Source organism: Cherax quadricarinatus, chromosome 9 (genome assembly GCF_038502225.1).
Source record: "Cherax quadricarinatus isolate ZL_2023a chromosome 9, ASM3850222v1, whole genome shotgun sequence".
In the NCBI taxonomy this organism is placed as follows: Eukaryota; Metazoa; Arthropoda; class Malacostraca; order Decapoda; family Parastacidae; genus Cherax; species Cherax quadricarinatus.
In genome coordinates, this window is record NC_091300.1 from 27,020,832 (window position 1) to 27,043,052 (window position 22,221).

The 22,221-nt window shown below is 43.0% G+C and overlaps 1 protein-coding gene and 1 pseudogene across 3 annotated transcripts in view; one reads left to right on the forward strand and one right to left on the reverse strand.

Annotated features, from left to right (window-relative positions):
- Positions 1 to 22,221, reverse strand: part of LOC128685942 (protein sax-3-like) — a 1,098,442-nt gene that overhangs the window by 405,961 nt on the left and 670,260 nt on the right. For all 3 annotated transcript variants that reach the window (XM_070083369.1, XM_070083370.1, XM_070083368.1), the window contains exon 5: positions 12,807 to 12,937. In XM_070083369.1, coding sequence (XP_069939470.1) covers positions 12,807 to 12,937 — 131 coding nt within the window. The remainder of the gene's footprint in view (positions 1 to 12,806; positions 12,938 to 22,221) is intronic.
- Positions 5,269 to 5,387, forward strand: LOC128686246 (5S ribosomal RNA; annotated as a pseudogene).

Here is a 22,221-nt window from a genome sequence, read left to right on the forward strand (position 1 = left end):
AAGGAAGCTAAATATCGCGGGTCAGCTTGACCACCAGCCTATCGCCGGCTGGACAAGGCTTTCTCGTAAATCCACAGACTTACAATTCTTGATTGATGTTGTTGCTCTCTCCCAGAGTGGCGCAGGAAGCCGTGGCCAGCATAGAAATGTTGTTTATTCAAATCGCTATCGATCGAACTGGGTGAAATGTCTGCGAAAAATAAAAATAGAAAAAAAGGTCGGCATCTTACAGATGTTCATATTTTTACAGAGAACAGACTCACCCTTTTGCAAAACAAGCTTCGATCTGTGTTGATTCTGTTCTAAGAATCAAATTTCAGCATGCAAGGCTATATACAGATCGATAGCCGCCTTCATTCTTATTAGAAATATGTAAGCGTTTCATTATTTACAGATAACTGGTGTGCCGATTCAATATACTAAAGACATCTGGGCAGTACCGGAGCATTTTATTATGAGTTTCACTCCCTGTGCTTTTCCTAAAAAAAAAAAAAAGACGTTTAAGCATTCTCCTACATCAAAAATAAGGAATAAGTTGACATGTCTTTGGGTCACACAGAGATCGAGACCTCTGTGACCTTTATGGGAGCTTTATTTAAACTCTTACTGAGAGACGCAACGTATTAACAGTAGCTTCCCTTTCCTACATATTTAAGAGTCATAATCTCTCCTGGAAACATTACTGGGACAAGTGTAGGGTGCCCAAGAGGAAACCGGTCAACCAGGCTGTGATGGATATATGGGCCAGCAGATCGCCAGCAGCAAAAGTCTGATTAGCCAGGCACACAGCAGGCAAACCTGGCCAAAGGCCGGGCTGCGAGAGTAGAAAATTTCTCAAAACTCATCAAACGTGAGGCAAAGGCAGGTGCAGGTACACGTCTATCTACACCTATGATAGGTTTCGAAGGTCAGTCTCTCTCTCGTGGCTTGGTCAACCAGGCTGTTGCCGCTACCAACCCGATGGCCAGTCTCAACCCTGAGGCAGAAATAAGAATCGGGAAATCTCATTCCCTGTAATAACGAATCCCAAATCCCCTTTCCCCAGTCCCCTTTTCTCCCCTCCCTAAGCTCCCCTATTGCCTCCTATCCCCTAAATAACCCCTTACCTCCTCAAACAAATTAGTTTGAGAAAGTATCCCTGTGTCTTGTGGTGGGTGCGTCTCTCCCTCCTTCCAAGCCTCAACCTTAATCCAATAACTTCATCCAGCGCTGCATCGCATCTTGTATCAGCAGGAATTTTTCACCTCCAGCTTTTATCAGGAACCCTTTTTTTCCTCCTTTTTTTTTTTTGAGACCTGTGGTGCCTGTTTTTTGTTAGTGCTTTCTTCCCCTTTTTTGTGCTTCTTGGGTTATCTCATTCTTGTTAATTTTCACCTCTTTTCTCGCTTTCTTAAAGCGTAAACTGTTAATGTATTTTTTTTTAATTTTCTTGTGCTTACTGCGTTATTACATTTATTTTTGTTTGTGTCTTTGTTAGGATCATTTTTAGTGCACTTTCTTTCCATGTGTTTCTTATATTACCTATTTCCCCAATATTTTTTGGGGAGGGAGACCCACTGCCATTTTTTTTTGTGCTGTTATACCCTTTAGTACCTTCCGTATTACTTTTTTTTTTGTTCAGTGTTTTGCATTTGTTTTGCGTCGCCACTTTACTTGTTCTTAGTGTTTCTTCAAGCGCACTTGATTTTTTTTAGTATGGCTTTGTAAAGAATTTGCTACATCTTTTGTTAACACTGCTTAGTATAAAACTTTATTTACACTTAGTATAAAAACTTTGTTTACACTGCTTAATGTAAAACCGTATTTACAATATTCTATACAAAATATTTCTTATTAATGTAAATTCTTTATTTCATCTTCTTGTTATGTTTAGTTTTCTTTACGACAAAGTTTGCCTCGTAAACTCTTCTTTAATTCCGTCCTTTACTCTGTACTGCCTACATCATCTGTTGTTATCCTTCAGTAATTGCTTTATCGGCAGTTTCCTTGAATTTCATCCATAAACTTTGCTTCTCATGTTTCTTGATCGCGTTCGTGTCTTGCACTCTCTATCAATTTCGGCTCTTCCTTCATACCTGTTTCGATAAGAATTTTTCTTAAATTATACATTAAATTTGGAAGAATTTTTCAATTTAGTTTTCACAGACTGGCTGAATTTCTGATATTTTTGAAATAATACTTTCTCGGTTTTACCAGCCTTGAAATCTCGTAAACTTTCTCCATGATGAGTATATTTTTACTCAAGCAATACTCTCGGGTTTTGAAGAAGAATTCTACAAAAAAGGTTTATTCATTCTATACACATGTGTTCTCCTCACTTCCAGGGTTGTTTTATTCAACGCTTGCTTTTGCATGCGGGAATTCGTATCCATTCCGGGAGTGCATTTTACCTCGCCCGGATGTACTGAGCAGCAGCGTATGAACAGAGTGGCTAGCATATCAATAAAAATAACAATATAACACACACACACACACACACACACACACACACACACACACACACACACACACACACACACACACACACACACACACACACACACACACACACACACACACACACACACACACACACACATTAAACTACAGACCTGTGTCACTAACGTGTATAGTATGCAAAGTCATGGAGAAGATCATCAGAAGGAGAGTGGTCGAGCACCTGGAAAGAAACAAGCGTACAATCGACAACAAGCACGGTTTCAGGGAAGGAAAATCCTGTTTCACAAACCTACTGGAGTTTTATGACAAGGTGACAGAAGTAAGACAAGAGAGAGAGAGAGAGAGAGAGAGAGAGAGAGAGAGAGAGAGAGAGAGAGAGAGAGAGAGAGAGAGAGAGAGAGAGAGAGAGAGGTGGATAGACTGCATTTTCTTGGACTGGAAGGCCTTCGGCACAGTTCCTCACAAGAGGTTAATGCAAAACTAGAGGATCAAGCACGCATAACAGGAAAGGCACTGGAATGGATCAGAAAATACCTGACAAGGAGGCATCAACAAGTCATGGTACGTGACGAGGTGTCAGAGTGGGCGCCTGTAACATGCGGGGTTCCACAGGGGTCAGTCCTAGGACCTCTGCTGTTTTTGGTATATGTGAATGATATAACGGAAGGGATAGACTCAGAAATGTATTTGTTTGCAGATGTGAAGCTAATGAGGAGAATCAAATCAGTCGACGATCAGGCAGGACTACAGAGAGACCTGGACATGCTACAAGCATGGTCAGCAACTGGTTCCTTGAATTTAACAATGACAAATGCAAAGTCATGAAGATTGGGGAAGGGCAAAGAAGACCACAGATACAGTATAGTCTAGGTGGCCAAAGCTTGCAAACCTCACTCATGGAAAAAGATCTTGGAGCGAGTATAATACCGAGCACATCTCCTGAGGCGCATATCAATCAGATAACAGCTGCAGCTTAAGGGCGTCTGGCAAACCTAAGGATAGCGTTCCGATATCTTAGTAAGGAATCGTTCAAGACTCTGTACACCATATAAGTCAGGCCCATACTGGAGTATGCAGCACCAGTTTGGAACCCACACCTGGTCAAGCACGTCAAGCAATCAGAGAAAGTGCAAAGGTTCGCAACAAGACTAGTCCCAGAGCTAAGGGGATTGTCCTACGACGAAAGGTTAAGGGAAATTGGCCTGACGACACTGGAAGACAGGAGGGTTAGGGAAGACATGATAACGACATATACTGCGTGGAATAGACAAGGTGGACAAAGACAGGATGTTCCAGAGATGGGACACAGAAACAAGGGGTCACAATTGGAAGCTGAAGACTCAGATGTGTCAAAGGGATGTTAGGAATTATTTCTTCAGTCAGAGTTGTCAGGCAGTGGAATAGCCTAGAAAGTAAAGTAGTGGAGGCGGGAACCATACATAGTTTTAAAGTGAGGTTTGATAAAGCTCATGAAGCAGGGAGAGAGAGAGGACCCAGCAGCAATCAGTGAAGAGGCGGGTCCAGGAGCTATGACTCGCCCCTGCAACCACAAATAAGTGAGTACACACGCAAGCATGCACACACACACACACACGCATGTACACACACACACACACACACACACACATACACGAAGGCCTTTGACACAGTTCCCCACAAGAGATTAGTGCAGAAGCTGGAGGATCAGGCGCATATAACAGGGAGGGCACTGCAATGGATAAGGGAATACCTGACAGGGAGGCAGCAACGAGTCATGGTACGTGAAGAGGTATCACAGTGGGCGCCTGTGACAAGCGGGGTCCCACAGGGGTCAGTTCTAGGACCAGTGCTATTTTTGATATATGCGAACGACATGATGGAAGGAATAGACTCTGAAGTGTCCCTGTTCGCAGATGATGTGAAGTTGATGAGAAGAATTAAATCGGACGAGGATGAGGCAGGACTGCAAAGAGACCTGGACAGGCTGGACACGTGGTCCAGAAACTGGCTTCTCGAATTCAATCCTGCCACATGCAAAGTCATGAAGATTGGGGAGGGGCAAAGAAGACCGCAGACAGAGTATGGGCTAGGTGGACAAAGACTACAGACCTCGCTCAGGGAGAAAGACCTTGGGGTGACCATAACACCGAGCACGTCACCGGAGGCACACATCAACCAAATAACTGCTGCAGCATACGGGCGATTGGCAAACCTGAGAATAGCGTTCCGATACCTTAATAAGGAATCGTTCAAGACACTGTACACTGTGTATGTTAGGCCCATACTGGAGTATGCAGCACCAGTCTGGAACCCACACCTGGTCAAGCACGCCAAGAAGTTAGAGAAAGTACAAAGGTTTGCAACAAGGCTAATCCCAGAGCTCAGAGGAATGTCGTACGAGGAAAGGTTGAGGGAAATTGGACTGACGACACTGGAGGACAGAAGGGTCAGGGGAGACATGATAACGACATACAAGATACTGCAGGGAATAGACAAGGTGGACAGAGATAGGATGTTCCAGAGAGGGGACACAGAAACAAGGGGTCACAACTGGAAGCTGAAGACTCAGACGAGTCACAGGGACGTTAGGAAGTATTTCTTCAGTCATAGAGTCGTCAGGAAGTGGAATAGCCTAGCAAGTGAAGTAGTGGAGGCAGGAACCATACATAGTTTTAAGAAGAGGTATGACAAAGCTCAGGAAGCAGAGAGGGAGAGGACCTAGTAGCGATCAGTGAAGAGGCGGGGCCAGGAGCTGACTCGACCCCTGCAACCACAATTAAGCGAGTAGAATTAGGTGAGTACACACACACACACACACATACGCGCGCATACACCCATACACGCATACACACACACGGCCATACCACGTTGAACACACCACTTCACGTTCGATCAGCGAAGTTAAGCAACGTTGGGTTTGGTTAGTACTTGGATGGGTGACCGCATGGGAACACTAAATGCTGTTGGCATAAATCTTTCCAGTAGCGGCCAGTGAAGAGGCGGGGCCAGGAGCTATGAATCGACCCCTACAACCTCAACTATGTGAGTACAACTAGGCGAATACACACACACAGGGCCAGGAGCTACGAATCGGCCCCTGCAACCACAATTAGGTGAGTACACACACACACACACACACATATACACACACACACACACACACACACACGCACGCACGTACACACGCGCATACACACAAACACGCATACACATACATACCCATACATACACACACAGACAGACACACACACAGGGCCAGAAGCTACGAATCGACCCCTGGAACCATAATTAGGCGAGTACACACACACACACATACACACTTGGGTCTGGATCCCTATGCTGGGTATTTAGGCAGTCTGGACTGGTAACGTACAGATGACATGCAGCATTAATGATCATCGTGTAGTCAACGAACTTCAAAACTTAATAAACCAATTAACGAATAGAAAATTATCTGGTTATATGAAGACAACAAAATAATTGGTCAATCATCGCCGACGTTCCTCTTACAATGTAATTATTAAAAGTACATTTTTTCCCTTCGGTTCACAAAGTCAGTCAATTTTTTTTAAGTATTACAGCAAATCATGCCGAAATTACACAATATAAATATGATCATCATAATTTGCTTGCCCCGTTCTCAAATAATTGTTTAACGAGAGCCATGCAAATGGCGAGCACAGTGGTGTTGCTGATTGCATATTCAACAGTGTAATTCTGCAATTAAAATGTATCCACACTCATGCAAGCAAATCCAATCACTCATAAATTTCGCCCGTGCCAAAAGCACCACCTGCCAGTGATTTAGTTCCATTGGCAGTCTTTTATTTATTTTCATTAGTTGGCACCATTTCCGATATTCAATTTCAATTTTCAATAGAAGGTCGAGAGCGAATGACCAGAGGTTTGAACACGAGCAGCAAATAAGGCAAGACACCTACTTTTGCGATATCGTTCCCTCTGATGTGCGAGGGTGCAGTTCCTGTGATATTTTGGCTCAATGTTATTTATGACTAAGATACGACGTAGGGAAGAGTGCAGTCTACTGTCCAAATATTTCTGGGCAATTTTATCAATGGCAGGTAGGAACTGTTACTGTAACAATATGATTATTTAAAACGGAGGGGAGGGGGGCTGAGGAATGATTGAGGGTAAAGGGGGAGGGTGAAGAAAGAGAAGGGGAGGCGAGAGGTAAATTAGAGAGGAGAAAAAGGTGGGGGGGGGGGGAGAAGACTGAGAGGAGGGAAGGCGAGAGGGGGAAAGGGGCATACTATCTCTCCTTTTTTAATTAATTTCATGTTTCTGACAACAGTAATGGATTTTGTGTATTCTGCAACAGTTCTCTGGTGGGCGCAGTAAAACGACCAGCCACCTATGCAATAAGAGCCATACTCTCACACGCATCATGGCCAAATTCACCCTTATCATCAAACCAAAACAAGTCCCAATAATACTTTGCAAATGCTATTCAGAGTGTGAAGACATGTTTATAAACATCTAAATTTCTTATATAAATAGCTTAGAAGCAATATACACAGGTTTAATAAAACACATCTTTCGATACGTCGACCAAAATTAAAGGTTTAATTAAGAAAATCGTTATCAGCGGCGTGGGGAATAACGCTACATCAGCCTCGCACATAACGTTAAAAACTTATTACGACAGCGTTAATTTCGCAGAATTGTAAATTATTTACGAAGAGCTCTTGCCATTTGCTAACATCACAATAAGCAATAATAAGAGTCTATGATATTAATGGCCTAGACCAATGTTAATTATTCAGGTAAGCTATTAGCGATTTGGGTAGTTAGCCGGAGATATGCCAGCAATATGCAGAGCTCTGGCTGTAACGTGCAACATTTCAGCTGCACTATTTGCCAAATACAGCAAATATGATAGCAATAACATTCTCAATAAAAGTCGGGAAAATTATCAAACTAGATGCAATTTTTTATTAATCTTAAGAGAATTTTGTGAACACTGTTGTTTTGGTACCTTCATATTACTGTAGATCACTATAATCGTTTGGAAAAAAAAAATGATCCCAGACTTCGAAAAAGCTTCGATATAGAAAATATTTAGAACATTGATAACTGTGTCGAAACATCAAAACAAATATGCAAATGTTCCAAATCTGCTTGTAAAAGACAAGTGAAATGTAGATATAAAACAAGATATACTAGTGTTAACTTCTTACGAAGCTTAGATCTCAGACTCGGTGTGTATCCCTGTACTCTTGCACTACCCTCCACACCATGTGTATCACTGTACTCTTGCACTACCCTCCACACCATGTGTATCCCTGTACTCCTGCACTACCCTCCACACCATGTGCATCACTGTACTCTTGCACTACCCTCCACACCATGTGTATCACTGTACTCTTGCACTACCCTCCACACCATGTGTATCACTGTACTCTTGCACTACCCTCCACACCATGTGTATCACTGTACTCTTGCACTACCCTCCACACCATGTGTATCACTGTACTCTTGCACTACCCTCCACACCATGTGTATCACTGTACTCTTGCACTACCCTCCACACCATGTGTATCACTGTACTCTTGCACTACCCTCCACACCATGTGTATCACTGTACTCTTGCACTACCCTCCACACCATGTGTATCCCTGTACTCCTGCACTACAATCCACACCATGTGCATCACTGTACTCTTGCACTACCCTCCACACCATGTGTATCACTGTACTCTTGCACTACCCTCCACACCATGTGTATCACTGTACTCTTGCACTACCCTCCACACCATGTGTATCACTGTACTCTTGCACTACCCTCCACACCATGTGTATCACTGTAGTCTTGTCACCATGTGTATCACTGTACTCTTGCACTACCCTCCACACCATGTGCATCACTGTGTACTCTTGCACTACCCTCCACACCATGTGTATCACCTGTACTCTTGCACTACCCTCCACACCATGTGTATCCCTGTACTCTTGCACTACCCTCCACACCATGTGCATCACTGTACTCTTGCACTACCCTCCACACCATATGCATCACTGTACTCTTGCACTACCCTCCACACCATGTGCATCACTGTACTCTTGCACTACCCTCCACACCATGTGTATCCCTGTACTCTTGCACTACCCTCCACACCATGTGCATCACTGTACTCTTGCACTACCCTCCACACCATGTGTATCACTGTACTCTTGCACTACCCTCCACACCATGTGCATCACTGTACTCTTGCACTACCCTCCACACCATGTGCATCACTGTACTCTTGCACTACCCTCCACACCATGTGTATCACTGTACTCTTGCACTACCCTCCACACGATGTGTATCACTGTACTCTTGCACTACCCTCCACACCATGTGTATCACTGTACTCTTGCACTACCCTCCACACCATGTGTATCACCGTACTCTTGCACTACCCTCCGCACCATGTGTATCACTGTACTCCTGCACTACCCTCCACACCAAGTGCATCACTGTACTCTTGCACTACCCTCCACACCATGTGCATCAATGTACTCTTGCACTACCCTCCACACCATGTCCATCACTGTACTCTTGCACTACCCTCCACACCATGTGTATCCCTGTACTCTTGCATTACCCTCCACACCATGTGTATCACCGTACTCTTGCACTACCCTCCACACCATGTGCATCACTGTACTCTTGCACTACCCTCCACACCATGTGTATCCCTGTACTCTTGCATTACCCTCCACACCATGTGTATCACCGTACTTTTGCACTACCCTCCACACCATGTGCATCACTGTACTCTTGCACTACCCTCCACACCATGTGCATCACTGTATTCTTGCACTACCCTCCACACCATGTGCATCACTGTACTCTTGCACTACCCTCCACACCATGTGCATCACTGTACGTTTGCACTACCCTCCACACCACGTGCATCACTGTACGCTTGCACTACCCTCCACACCATGTGCATCACTGTACTCTTGCACTACCCTCCACACCATGTGTATCCATGTACTCTTGCATTACCCTCCATACCATGTGTATCACCGTACTCTTGCACTACCCTCCACACCATGTGCATCACTGTACTCTTGCACTACCCTCCACACCATGTGCATCACTGTACTCTTGCACTACCCTCCACACCATGTGCATCACTGTACTCTTGCACTACCCTCCACACCATGTGTATCCCTGTACTCTTGCATTACCCTCCACACCATGTGCATCACTGTACTCTTGCACTACCCTCCACACCATGTGTATCACTGTACTCTTGCATTACCCTCCACACCATGTGCATCACTGTACTCTTGCACTACCCTCCACACAATGTGCATCACTGTACTCTTGCACAACCCTCCACACCATGTGTATCACTGTACTCATGCACTACCCTCCACACCATGTGCATCACTGAACTCTTGCACTACCCTCCACACCATGTGCATCACTGTACTCTTGCATTACCCTCCACACCATGTGCATCACTGTACTCTTGCACTACTATCCACACCATGTGCATCACTGTACTCTTGCACTACCCTCCACACCATGTGTATCACTGTACTCTTGCACTACCCTCCACACCATGTGCATCACTGTACTCTTGCACTACCCTCCACACCATATGCATCACTGTACTCTTGCATTACCCTCCACACCATGTGCATCACTGTACTCTTGCACTACCCTCCACACCATGTGTATCCCTGTACTCTTGCACTACCCTCCACACCATGTGCATCACTGTACTCATGCACTACCCTCCACACCATGTGTATCACTGTACTCATGCACTACCCTCCACACCATGTGTATCACTGTACTCTTGCACTACCCTCCACACCATGTGTATCACTGTACTCTTGCACTACCCTCCACACCATGTGCATCACTGTACTCTTGCACTACCCTCCACACCATGTGTATCACTGTACTCTTGCACTACCCTCCACACCATGTGTATCACTGTACTCTTGCACTACCCTCCACACCATGTGTATCACTGTACTCTTGCACTACCCTCCACACCATGTGTATCACTGTACTCTTGCACTACCCTCCACACCATGTGTATCACCGTACTCTTGCACTACCCTCCACACCATGTGTATCACTGTACTCTTGCACTACCCTCCACACCATGTGTATCACTGTACTCTTGCACTACCCTCCACACCATGTTCATCACTGTACTCTTGCATTACCCTCCACACCATGTGCATCACTGTACTCTTGCACTACCCTCCACACCATGTGTATCACTGTACTCTTGCACTACCCTCCACACCATGTGCATCACTGTACTCTTGCACTACCCTCCACACCATGTGCATCACTGTACTCTTGCACTACCCTCCACACCATGTGCATCACTGTTCTCTTGCACTACCCTCCACACCATGTGTATCACTGTACTCTTGCACTACCCTCCACACCATGTGTATCACTGTACTCTTGCATTACCCTCCACACCATGTACATCACTGTACTCTTGCACTACCCACCACACAATGTGCATCACTGTACTCTTGCACTACCCTCCACACCATGTGTATCACTGTACTCATGCACTACCCTCCACACCATGTGCATCACTGAACTCTTGCACTACCCTCCACACCATGTGCATCACTGTACTCTTGCATTACCCTCCACACCATGTGCATCACTGTACTCTTGCACTACCCTCCACACCATGTGTATCACTGTACTCATGCACTACCCTCCACACCATGTGTATCACTGTACTCTTGCACTACCCTCCACACCATGTGTATCACTGTACTCTTGCACTACCCTCCACACCATGTGCATCACTGTACTCTTGCACTACCCTCCACACCATGTGTATCACTGTACTCTTGCACTACCCTCCACACCATGTGTATCACTGTACTCTTGCACTACCCTCCGCACAATGTGCATCACTGTACTCATGCACTACCCTCCACACCATGTGTATCACTGTACTCATGCACTACCCTCCACACCATGTGTATCACTGTACTCTTGCACTACCCTCCACACCATGTGTATCACTGTACTCATGCACTACCCTCCACACCATGTGTATCACTGTACTCTTGCACTGCCCTCCACACCATGTGTATCACTGTACTCTTGCACTACCCTCCACACCATGTGCATCACTGTACTCATGCACTACCCTCCACACTATGTGTATCACTGTACTCTTGCACTACCCTCCACACCATGTGCATCACTGTACTCTTGCACTACCCTCCACACCATGTGCATCACTGTACTCTTGCACTACCCTCCACACCATGTGCATCACTGTACTCTTGCACTCTGCATCACTGTACTCTTGCACTACCCTCCACACTATGTGCATCACTGTACTCTTGCACTACCCTCCACACCATGTGTATCACTGTACTCTTGCACTACCCTCCACACCATGTGTATCACCGTACTCTTGCACTACCCTCCACACCATGTGCATCACTGTACTCTTGCACTACCCTCCACACTATGTGTATCACTGTACTCTTGCACTACCCTCCGCACCATGTGCATCACTGTACTCTTGCACTACCCTCCACACCATGTGTATCACCGTACTCTTGCACTACCCTCCACACCATGTGTATCACTGTACTCTTGCACTACCCTCCACACCATGTGTATCACTGTACTCTTGCACTACCCTCCACACCATGTGTATCACTGTACTCTTGCACTACCCTCCACACCATGTGTATCACTGTACTCTTGCACTACCCTCCACACTATGTGTATCACTGTACTCTTGCACTACCCACCTCACAATGTTTGCTGCTCGTAGCCTGATAGAGCCATTTTGTAAACATTTCTGATATCTGCTAGTAAAATCCATGTAATTGTTTTGTTTCTCTATTAATTTTCATTTCCGCAAAGGTATAGTATAGAAGGAACAATAATTAATATTTCCTGAGACCCTCAAATTTTGCGGTCTGGTTCTGGCCTCGACCATCTAATCTAAATTGCTTTTCTGATGATTGCAATCGTTGCTAATGCTAATTGTGCAGCCACAAGACGCTTTTACCCGATAATCGTAATTGAGTTATTAGTGATGGCATTAAAATATGTGATGGAAATTTCTGAATTCTTGAGTGCCAAACATCGACCTCAGGCATCGTACCTCGACACACACACATTCTCCCTCTCTCTCTCACACACTCACACTCACTCCCACTCTGTCTCAAACACACACACACAAAAAAAAAAATAAAAATTCAGGTCGCTCTCCTTTCTTCTGTACCTATTTTCCTCTTACTTGACTACCTGCTGCGGCTGGATGGTCAACCTTGCCGCTCACGTCTGGGGAAAATTGCGGGTTCAGTCCTCGGAAGGGGGACTGATCCTCCGCGGTGTACGTCACTCATACTCACCCTGGACTGCGAGGATAGCAGGGGAGGAGGTGCGGGTGCCGACGAGGTTGGACGCAACACAGACGTAGCTGCCTTCGTCTGTCTGCAGCGTCTCGGTCATTACCAGTCCACCGCCCTCCTTCACGTACACCCTGGAGGAAAACAGTCATTGAGTGGAATGCGCAGTCATAACCTGCATGGAAAACGCTCTTGTAATGAGTGGAAAACACATTCATAGAGCGAATGGAAATAACAGGATCGTCTGGTGAGTTGTAAACAAATATCAACTGATCAATGGGGAAAAAAAGGTCATCTCATTTGTGTTAAAAAAAAAAAACGAACAGATATCAACAGTCTTCCAAAAGGCAAATGAAAATAGCATGATATTCAATGGTTACAAATTTCAACTGCTTAGGTATCGGGAGAATGACGACTTCAAAATAGTTGACAGAACGCAGGCAGACAATACCATACCACTTAATAAAGGGATAAAGACTTAGTAAAATTTATGCGAGTAGATTTGTACATTTCGAAAACACAAGGCAAATGCAAGGCGGATTATGAGAACTTTTAAAAGAGACAGAAACAACGTCAATGATGGTATTCTACAAATCACTTACGGTTTCACGATTTGAAAATTGTCAACAGCGCGTTTCAAGGCAGGAAAGATAGCAGAGCTGGAATACGTACAGAGATCGGATACTGCCAGTATAGAATCAATGAAACATCTAGACTACTTGAGAACTCTTTAAAACACTTATAATGTTCACTTTGGAACGATAATACATAGTGTGCATATTAATTGGGACGGTTATGAAATAAGACACTTACTGGGAAAATTAACATTTATTTGAAAAATACAAAGCAATGATATGACAGATAACTGATTTAATATGAGACATTATTACCCTTTGTTTTTATAAGCATTGCTACACCTTTTGGCGTAGAATCGACCAATGTTAAACACATTTTGGCAAGTTTTAGTCGCAGTACCAAGTCCTGATAACAGCAGCAATTAGCTTTTCCACAGCTCAACAGTTCTGTTTTGCAATCCTGCATTTGGTTGTTGCCCATAGATTCACAGTTAGGTTGAGTGAGGTTAAGAGCTTCCTGACCAATTTGGAATGCTTATTCCACTCTCCTCAATGAATGTCAGCATTTTCCTGGAAGTGTGGCAAGGAGCAAGATCCTGCTGGAAAATGCCTTCTCCCTCAAGAAAGTCTCTATTCACAATGGGAAGCAAATGAGTTGCCAGAACTGCCTTGCATCTGTCACTTCCCGTCATTCCCTCAACAATAACAATCCGTCCAGGAACTTTAGCAGTAAAACTACACAAAACATCTTCATAGGTGGGTATTTCGGCTCTTGTTGAATATCTCCATTCCGAAGAAGTTCGCCTTTGCTCCATCTCTCTACCACTGATCTGTATCCATGTTCTTCAAAACGCGCATTATCTGAAAATATAACTTTTCTCCATCCCTTATGATCGAGTGCCCACAGCAGCCGTTTTTCTTCATAGCAGCAGTCAATAATTGCTTATTTACCGGCTTTTTGGCAGTTCTGCCAACTTCAAGGAGTCTTTGTCGAACAGTTGAAGAATCAACATTTATGCCAACTAAAGCCAAATCTGTTTGTAGATCTTTGCTGGTTTTCTCGGGATCCTTCACACAATTTCTCATGATAATCTGGTCATTGTGAGGTGCTGTATTGTGTTTTCTTCCACATCTTCCTCGACGCAGCGCTCCACAGTCACCTGTTTCGTCAGCTGTCTTCGGAATCCGACCAACAGTTAACTTTGCTAAGCTCAAGTTTTCGGCGATCTGTCTGATACTCAAATCAGCATGTTTTCTATGCGCTATAATACCTGCATGCTTCATAGGTTTAACATCCATCAAGAATTTCAGCAGTAATAATGAACTGAAAGGGAGAATTAGGCACGAAACCATATTAACTCACAGAGCACATTTGCAAGAATAGCCTTACAAAACAACAGCTGTTGTAGCACTAAAGAAAGTCGCAGGGTAACACCACAATTGGATGGTTGCCAGAAGTCGGTAGCAAACTCTTCTGAAAAGAAGATAACCAAACTACATTAATTAAACCGGAGACTAAGACATATGAGATAATCACAAAATTTACTCCTGTCCCAAATAATTTGCACACTTCTGTATATGTATGAAAGATACTACAGGTAGCAGTCCTTTAATTTCCATAACAACTTATTCAGAGTGAAAGATAGGGGCGGAACTCTCGAATTAACCAAGAAAAGACCAGAAGTATCATGAGTTCCATTAGAGAACGCCGTGTCAACATCCGCTGTCTAAAAACTCTTCAACAGATTACCAACAAATATCATCAGAAATATTGACAGAAGGAAGAATAAAAATTTCGAGAAGCTGAGCAGCTTACTGCTACAAATGTCTGATCTGCTGGGTTGTCATGGTGATGCAGGTCTGCTGGAGTTAGCATAAACAACATGGTTGATCAGGCGATCAACAGAGAAACCTGGCTTCAGGTCGGTCTGCGGGGACAGAAGAACCCTTAAAATCGCGGACAGGTAAAAATTCTCTTATATACACCTCAATTCCTCCGCTTCACCACCACTTGCTTCTCCTCTTCTTCCTTCTCCTCCCCTCTTCCTCCTAATCCTTCTCTTCCTCCTTCCTTTTCCATATCTTCCCCTTTCCTCTACTCCTCCTCTTCTCCATCCTATTGCTCTTCGTCCACCTCATCCATCCGTCCCTCTTCGTCCTCTACCTAGGCATTTTTAGTACCCTCTCCCTTGCTGGCTCCCTCGCTTCTCCCTCTCACTGACTCACAAAAGTGAGACATAACACGACAACTCACACTGAGTCCTGTGTCTGAGGTGAATGTTGATGATGTCATGATGGTGGCACTAAACTTCTTGGCAGATATAGTGAGCTAGCTCATCTTGTGTTTAATACTTGTGTGTGTGTGTGTGTGTGTGTGTGTGTGTGTGTGTGTGTGTGTGTGTGTGTGTGTGTGTGTGTGTGTGTGTGTGTGTGTGTGTGTGTGTGTGTGTGTGTGTGTGTTCGAGACAGAGAGAGAGTCATTGTCTATTTGTATATACCCTCGTCTTCAATATTATTCTTTTCATGTTATGTTTTTTCTACAGGAAGCTCCTTGCCTCTAACACCAAGCTACAGGAGCGTGTATGTGCGAGCACATATATGCAACTGTGGATGTACAGTACATCTGAGTGTGAATTCAAAAGCTCGTTTACGTGTTAATTTCTATATATTTGCATACGCTGTCAAGCGCATCTAGTTCCTGGACGATGGCACTTCGCTGGTACCTCAGTCTCTGCTAGAGGACTCACTGAATCTAGTTCTCTGCCTAAAGTCTATGCAATATTTACTGGTGTTTGCCAGCCATCAGATCGGTGATCAAGACATAGCCACCCTGCAAGGAGTTCGAATCACTGAGGCCACTGACGCTATGTTTCTCTCGTCTCCAAATCAGGAAGAAATCACAAGAAAAAGGAAGACCGGATTGGAGATACAATTGCCCACGACGTCGTTTCCCCTTCTCAAGGGATACCCAAGCCTCTTTAAATTATCAGACTGTGGTGCTCTCCTTCCCTCAGCAGAGGTAAGGAGAGCACCACAGTCTGGCAGGAGAGTTGAAAATAAAGCTTTAACTGACCTTGACCAGTTACATGGTAATTTATGCGTTAGCTAAAGGACGAAAGCCATTCACCGATGGAGATTTTCATCAAAGAGTGTATGATGGAAGCAGCGAGAGAGAGATGCCCAGAAAAAGCATATCCCATACTTAATAGAAGAAAAACTTCTTAAAGCTCTGCTTGGATTTCTTGCAGTGAGTGGAGGTCACATGTACAGACTTTATTCCATCGACTGAGTACATTCTTTCATACAGTGTGGACTGGGGACGCACTTCCTGCCAGACAGTGTGAACTGGCAGCATACGTCCAGTCAAAATCGGTAAACTGAATACAGACACGGTCTGAGATAACCTTGTTATTCTTCTTATTCTCCTTCACAGCACCCAACGAACTGTCTAGTACCAGTTTCAGTACAACACCCACACACCTACATTATTCAGCTAGGCGAGCTTGTTCTGCTCAGGCCATCCTGCCTCTGCTCCCGCAGATAACACAAGATTAAATGTTTCTCTAAGCCTAAGGGAGCCTCAGTTGTAAATGGACAATCAATTTGCACTTTAGATTTAGCACAAATGGCAGATCTGAAAGTAACTCCGGGTGATGGATGAATCGGCTGCGTTCCCTGGCCTAGTAATGCACCTTCATACCAGACACAGCTCAGCTATATACTTGAAACTATACCAAAATAATACAGTATTGAAGTATGAAATGTAACCAAAAAATGCACAAACACAATACACACTAACCAAATAATGCACATATACACTCTTACCAATCTATCTGCACATTATATACTGTTACCAAACAATACAACCACACACTGTACATTAACCAAACAATGAACCTACACACTACAATCAAACAATGCATTTATAGACTACACACTAACCAAACAATGCACTTACAATATAACACAAATACAGCTGACTGACTCAGCTGATCATTGGAGCCAAATTCCCACTGCATACAAGCACTTTGAATTTTATCAGTGTCAGGGGAACCATTTCCATTCAGAAGCATTGTTTTAATTCCATCTGGCGTATTTTGAGTGCACTATATTGTTCAGGCTGTTGTGTTGCACTGCTCCGTTGCACACACACTCACCTTTGAGAATGGTAAACGGCTTAAAAAATTATATAGCGTAAACATTAGTGAATAAACTTTTCTTTTCTTGATTTTTCTACAACACCAAAATGCTTTCTAAGTTTATTTGTAAATGGGAAGAAATGAACATAAAACGAAGATAAACGGAGAGCCCCAGAGCCTACACTTTTTTGAAAAAAAAAAGTCGAATAAGAGGCGATAAAAGGAGATATTCTTTTGTTTTTAGGAGTGCGAATATTCTTCTGAAAATGGGGTTGGAGACGCACGAAAGCGCTCTAGTATTTCCTTTCCCTTAAATTTTCACTTAATTTTAAAATAACAGTACATAAATCGTGTTATACTCTTTTGTTTGGTTTTAATGTGCAATATAGTAAGTCCATTACTATAGAACGTAAATATAGAGGAATTTTTTGGCTTAGGCCTACCGGCTTAGGCCATAAAATTCTCACTTATTTGTTAAAGTGTTTCAGCATTCAACAAGAAATTCGTGCTTATTTTGTGGAGTAACAAAATATAAAAAAAAACTAAAACGTGTAGCTGAATTAAAAATTCGAGCAGCTAAATAAAAAATTACCTCAACTAATAATCACTTTTAAAAAATAAATATCACAGCAAAATAAAAAATACCACGGCTAAATAAAAATTTCCACGGCTTAGTAAAAATAATCGCTGAGCCAAATATATAAAAAAAAAGAAATCTAGCAGCTACATAAAAAAAATCGCACATTAAAACATGAAAAAAGGTCCAAAAAAATATATACAAAAATCACAGACTAAGAGAATAAATCGCGCTAACAAAATGACACAAAAAACGTACGTCGCCCGTGGTGATTATGCTTGACGGAACACTAAGAACATGTCGAAATTCAAGTCGATCTTCGCAAGCTTGACGGAAGTTTCCAGCAGATTAGTTCTGGGTTCATTGTTGACCTCAGCCCTCACCCCTGGAGCCCTTAACCCTCCCCACTACCTGAGAGACCTGGCTCCTATACCACCCGCCCAGGATCCCATCACTCCTTCACTTCCCCAACATCCCAACTAGGGTGCCCGGGCTCTTTCCAACATTTCCCGCGAGCCCTTAATTCCCCAGCCATCCTAACGAAGTCCTTACATTCCCCACCCTCTCACCCAAGGACGTGGTCATCCCCCCGGGAGCCATAACTCCCCCAACCACCCTAAGGGAGCCCTGGCTCTACCCACAATCTCTCACCCAGGGGGCCTGATAACCCCCTCGACAGCCAAAAGTTCCCCAACCACTCTAAGGGAACCATAGTCTCACCCAGAACCTATCACCCAGGTGGCCTGGTAATCCCCCCGTAGGCCCTAACACCCCAGCCACCCTAAGGAAACCCTGGCTCCACCTCACAACCTCTCATCCAGTTGGCCTGGTTATCCTCCCGGGAGCCTCCGCCCGAAGCAATATTTACCCTCAACTTCAGCTAGACTTCCTGAAGTCGCTAGACGGCATTTAGTAATTTTTTCTCGGAGTAAATACAACTTTTTCACTTCGTTATTAGTGAGTAAATTTAGTGTTGTTTTTTTCTCTGACCTCGTTGAGGCTTTTAGATTTTATTTTAGTTTTCGCGTAAGGAAGTTATTTCTTTAACTAGTTTGAAAAAAAAATCATTGAGAAAATTAAATTGTTTTTCCGTCCATTTTTTGGTGGAAGAAAAAACACCTAGTCTAAGATTGTCTTCGAAAAACTGTTTTACCGTCTTCGTCTTTAAACTATTAAAGGGGAAAAAATAAGCGAAAATCCAACCTGTAGATCAATACTGAACAAGGAAGAACGCTTTATGAAGAATAAAAGTGACTGGAACACTTCACAAATATCTAAGGATATGGAGTATCCTATTTCAGTTGGTTGTAAAGAATACTTTAATACCTAAGTTAGGTATTAAATTCTCCGTGGATATACATAGAAATACAAACCTCTCTTCGACGCATATACACTCAATGTATGTACAACATTCTCTATACATACACAGAGATGTACACACTTTCAGGGAATGTACACTGAAGGAGAGGTGCACTCTCTTATGATATATCAGGAGCGCAGCTCTACTGTAAACATTAATACATATGTGACTCACTCACATGTTGACTTACTCACGTATTGATTTACGTATTGACTCACTGACACACTGACTCACTCAAACACTGACTCTCAGATGACACGCAAGTTGACACAAACTGACTTGCCTAACACTTTGACCAACTGACTCTCAGAATGACTTACACACTGACTTGCACACTGACTCACACACCGACCTGCTCACACATCGACACATACATTCCATCATACTTCAACTAATTCTCACACTGAATCATCCATACACTGACTCACAAACGACTCACCCACACACGCTGACACACTAGTGTAACTAACACACAAATTCACTGTGACTGTGACTCACGTTAATTTACTCACACACACTGACTCACTAACCTTCACAATTTTTCCCATCATGTATACAAACCAACTGAGGTTAATCATCACTTAATTAAAGGAGGGATTTTTCGTCCTTTCTGCATCGCCGAATTCCACCCAGTTAAGGGTCTTGCTAGAGGCACCCCTCAATGCCTTTAGTCAAGCCTTTAACAATTTTAATTGACGGGCGATAATGGCAGTTTCTCTCGGTTTTCCATCCTATCATCTACTCCCTCCCTCACACTCTCTTCTCCAATCTTCCTCTGCGCGTGGGAAAAAAGGGTAAGAATGAATGAGAGAGAGAGAGAGAGAGAGAGAGAGAGAGAGAGAGAGAGAGACAGACAGATAGACAGAGACAGACAGACAGACAGACAGACAGACAGACAGACAGACAGACAGACAGACAGACAGACAGGCAGACAGAGACAGAGAGAGACAGACAAACAGACAGACAGATAGACAGACAGACAGACAGACAGACAGACAGAGAGAGACAGACAAACAGACAGACAGATAGACAGACAGACAGACAGACAGACAGACAGGCAGACAGAGACAGACAAACAGACAGACAGATAGACAGACAGACAGACAGACAGGCAGACAGAGAGAGACAGAGAGAGAGAGAGAGAGTTATGATAAAACGTTTAAATTAGCCGCGTCCTCAACAGGTTTTATGCTCACAAAAAAGAGAGCAGAAAAATAAAATATTACAATTTTAGGTTCTAGTCATTAAAAAGAGTCAGGAATCATATAACTACACGCTGTTTGAAACATTCCTGATTTATACAAATTATTTTATTGCTGTTGTATGTCAAATCTGAATTACTTTGAGCACAGGAGCATATGATTTGCGAAATATTTATTGTACCATTCAAAATTCGTGTTGACATATTACACACACACATTACTCTCGGAACCCGGCCATGGGCCAGGCTCGTGTGGTACTTGCCTGGTCAACCAGGCTGTTGCTGCTGGAGGCCCGCTGCCTCACATAACCATCACAACCTGGTTAATCCGGAACCTGGTGAAGATACTTGTCCAGTTTCCTCCTGAAGACTTCTACACTTGTTCCAGCCGTGTTTCTGATATCTTCTGGTAAGATGTTGAATAGTCTGGGACCCAGGATGTTGATACAGTATATCAAAATATGCAAAACAAACAATGTGAAAAAAAAACAGTGACCCTCCAAGTGCTTTCGCACTTGATCATCCGACACCTGACTCATTCCTGTATGATGATGCGGATGCGATGGTCAAGGACTTGTCAAACATAAATTCATCCCAAGACTTATCAGTCATAAATGAATCTAATTTGCATCATCCTAACTAATATTCACATTCAAATTAAAACATTTTTTTATGAAGCCAGATTCATTATTTATCTCGACCATAGACCTGCTTGATACAACTTTTATCGGTCTTTTGAAAATCAATTGGATGAAAAAAATCTCTCACATGAATAAACAGAACTAGACTTGTCCAGTTCTAATGCTATATTTATGTTGTTGTAATCTTGGTTCTGACCGTAATAAACTTTAGAACTGGACAAGAGTCAAATGTTCCGTTTATTCCTGCGAGAAATTTTAATCACCCAACTGATTTTCTAAAGGCCAAGAAAGTTGTATTAAGTCAATAGTTGAGAGAAATATCATTTAATCAAGCCTCATAAAAATAGTTTTGATTTTAATATGAATATTGGTTTAAGATTATACAAATTGTACACTAATAATTAATAAAATTTGGGTAGAATTTAAGCTCTGTTTGATAAGCCCTTGACCCATCTCACCTGCATCATCATAAAGCGTGAGGTGTCGGATGATGACTGTGACGTGTTAACTCTGCTTTATAAGCCTTTTGTTGGTATATTGTTTTATATATATATATATTTATATATATATATATATATATATATATATATATATATATATATATATATATATATATATATATATATATATATATATATATATGTATATATATATATATATATATATATATATATATATATATATATATATATATATATATATATAGGTATCACCCTTCAAGCCTGGACAGATGGGAAGCAGGTGGTGTGGGACTATACATGTGCATCTACCTTGGCTGATACCTATCTCCAATACACCAGGGAGGAAGGAGGGGCAGCTGCCAGCTTCAGGGAGTCCCAAAAGTCTAGAAAATATGGAGAACTTGCCCATCATTATATGTTTGTTCCCATAGGCTCAGAGACCCTTGGCTCATGGGGAAAGAGTG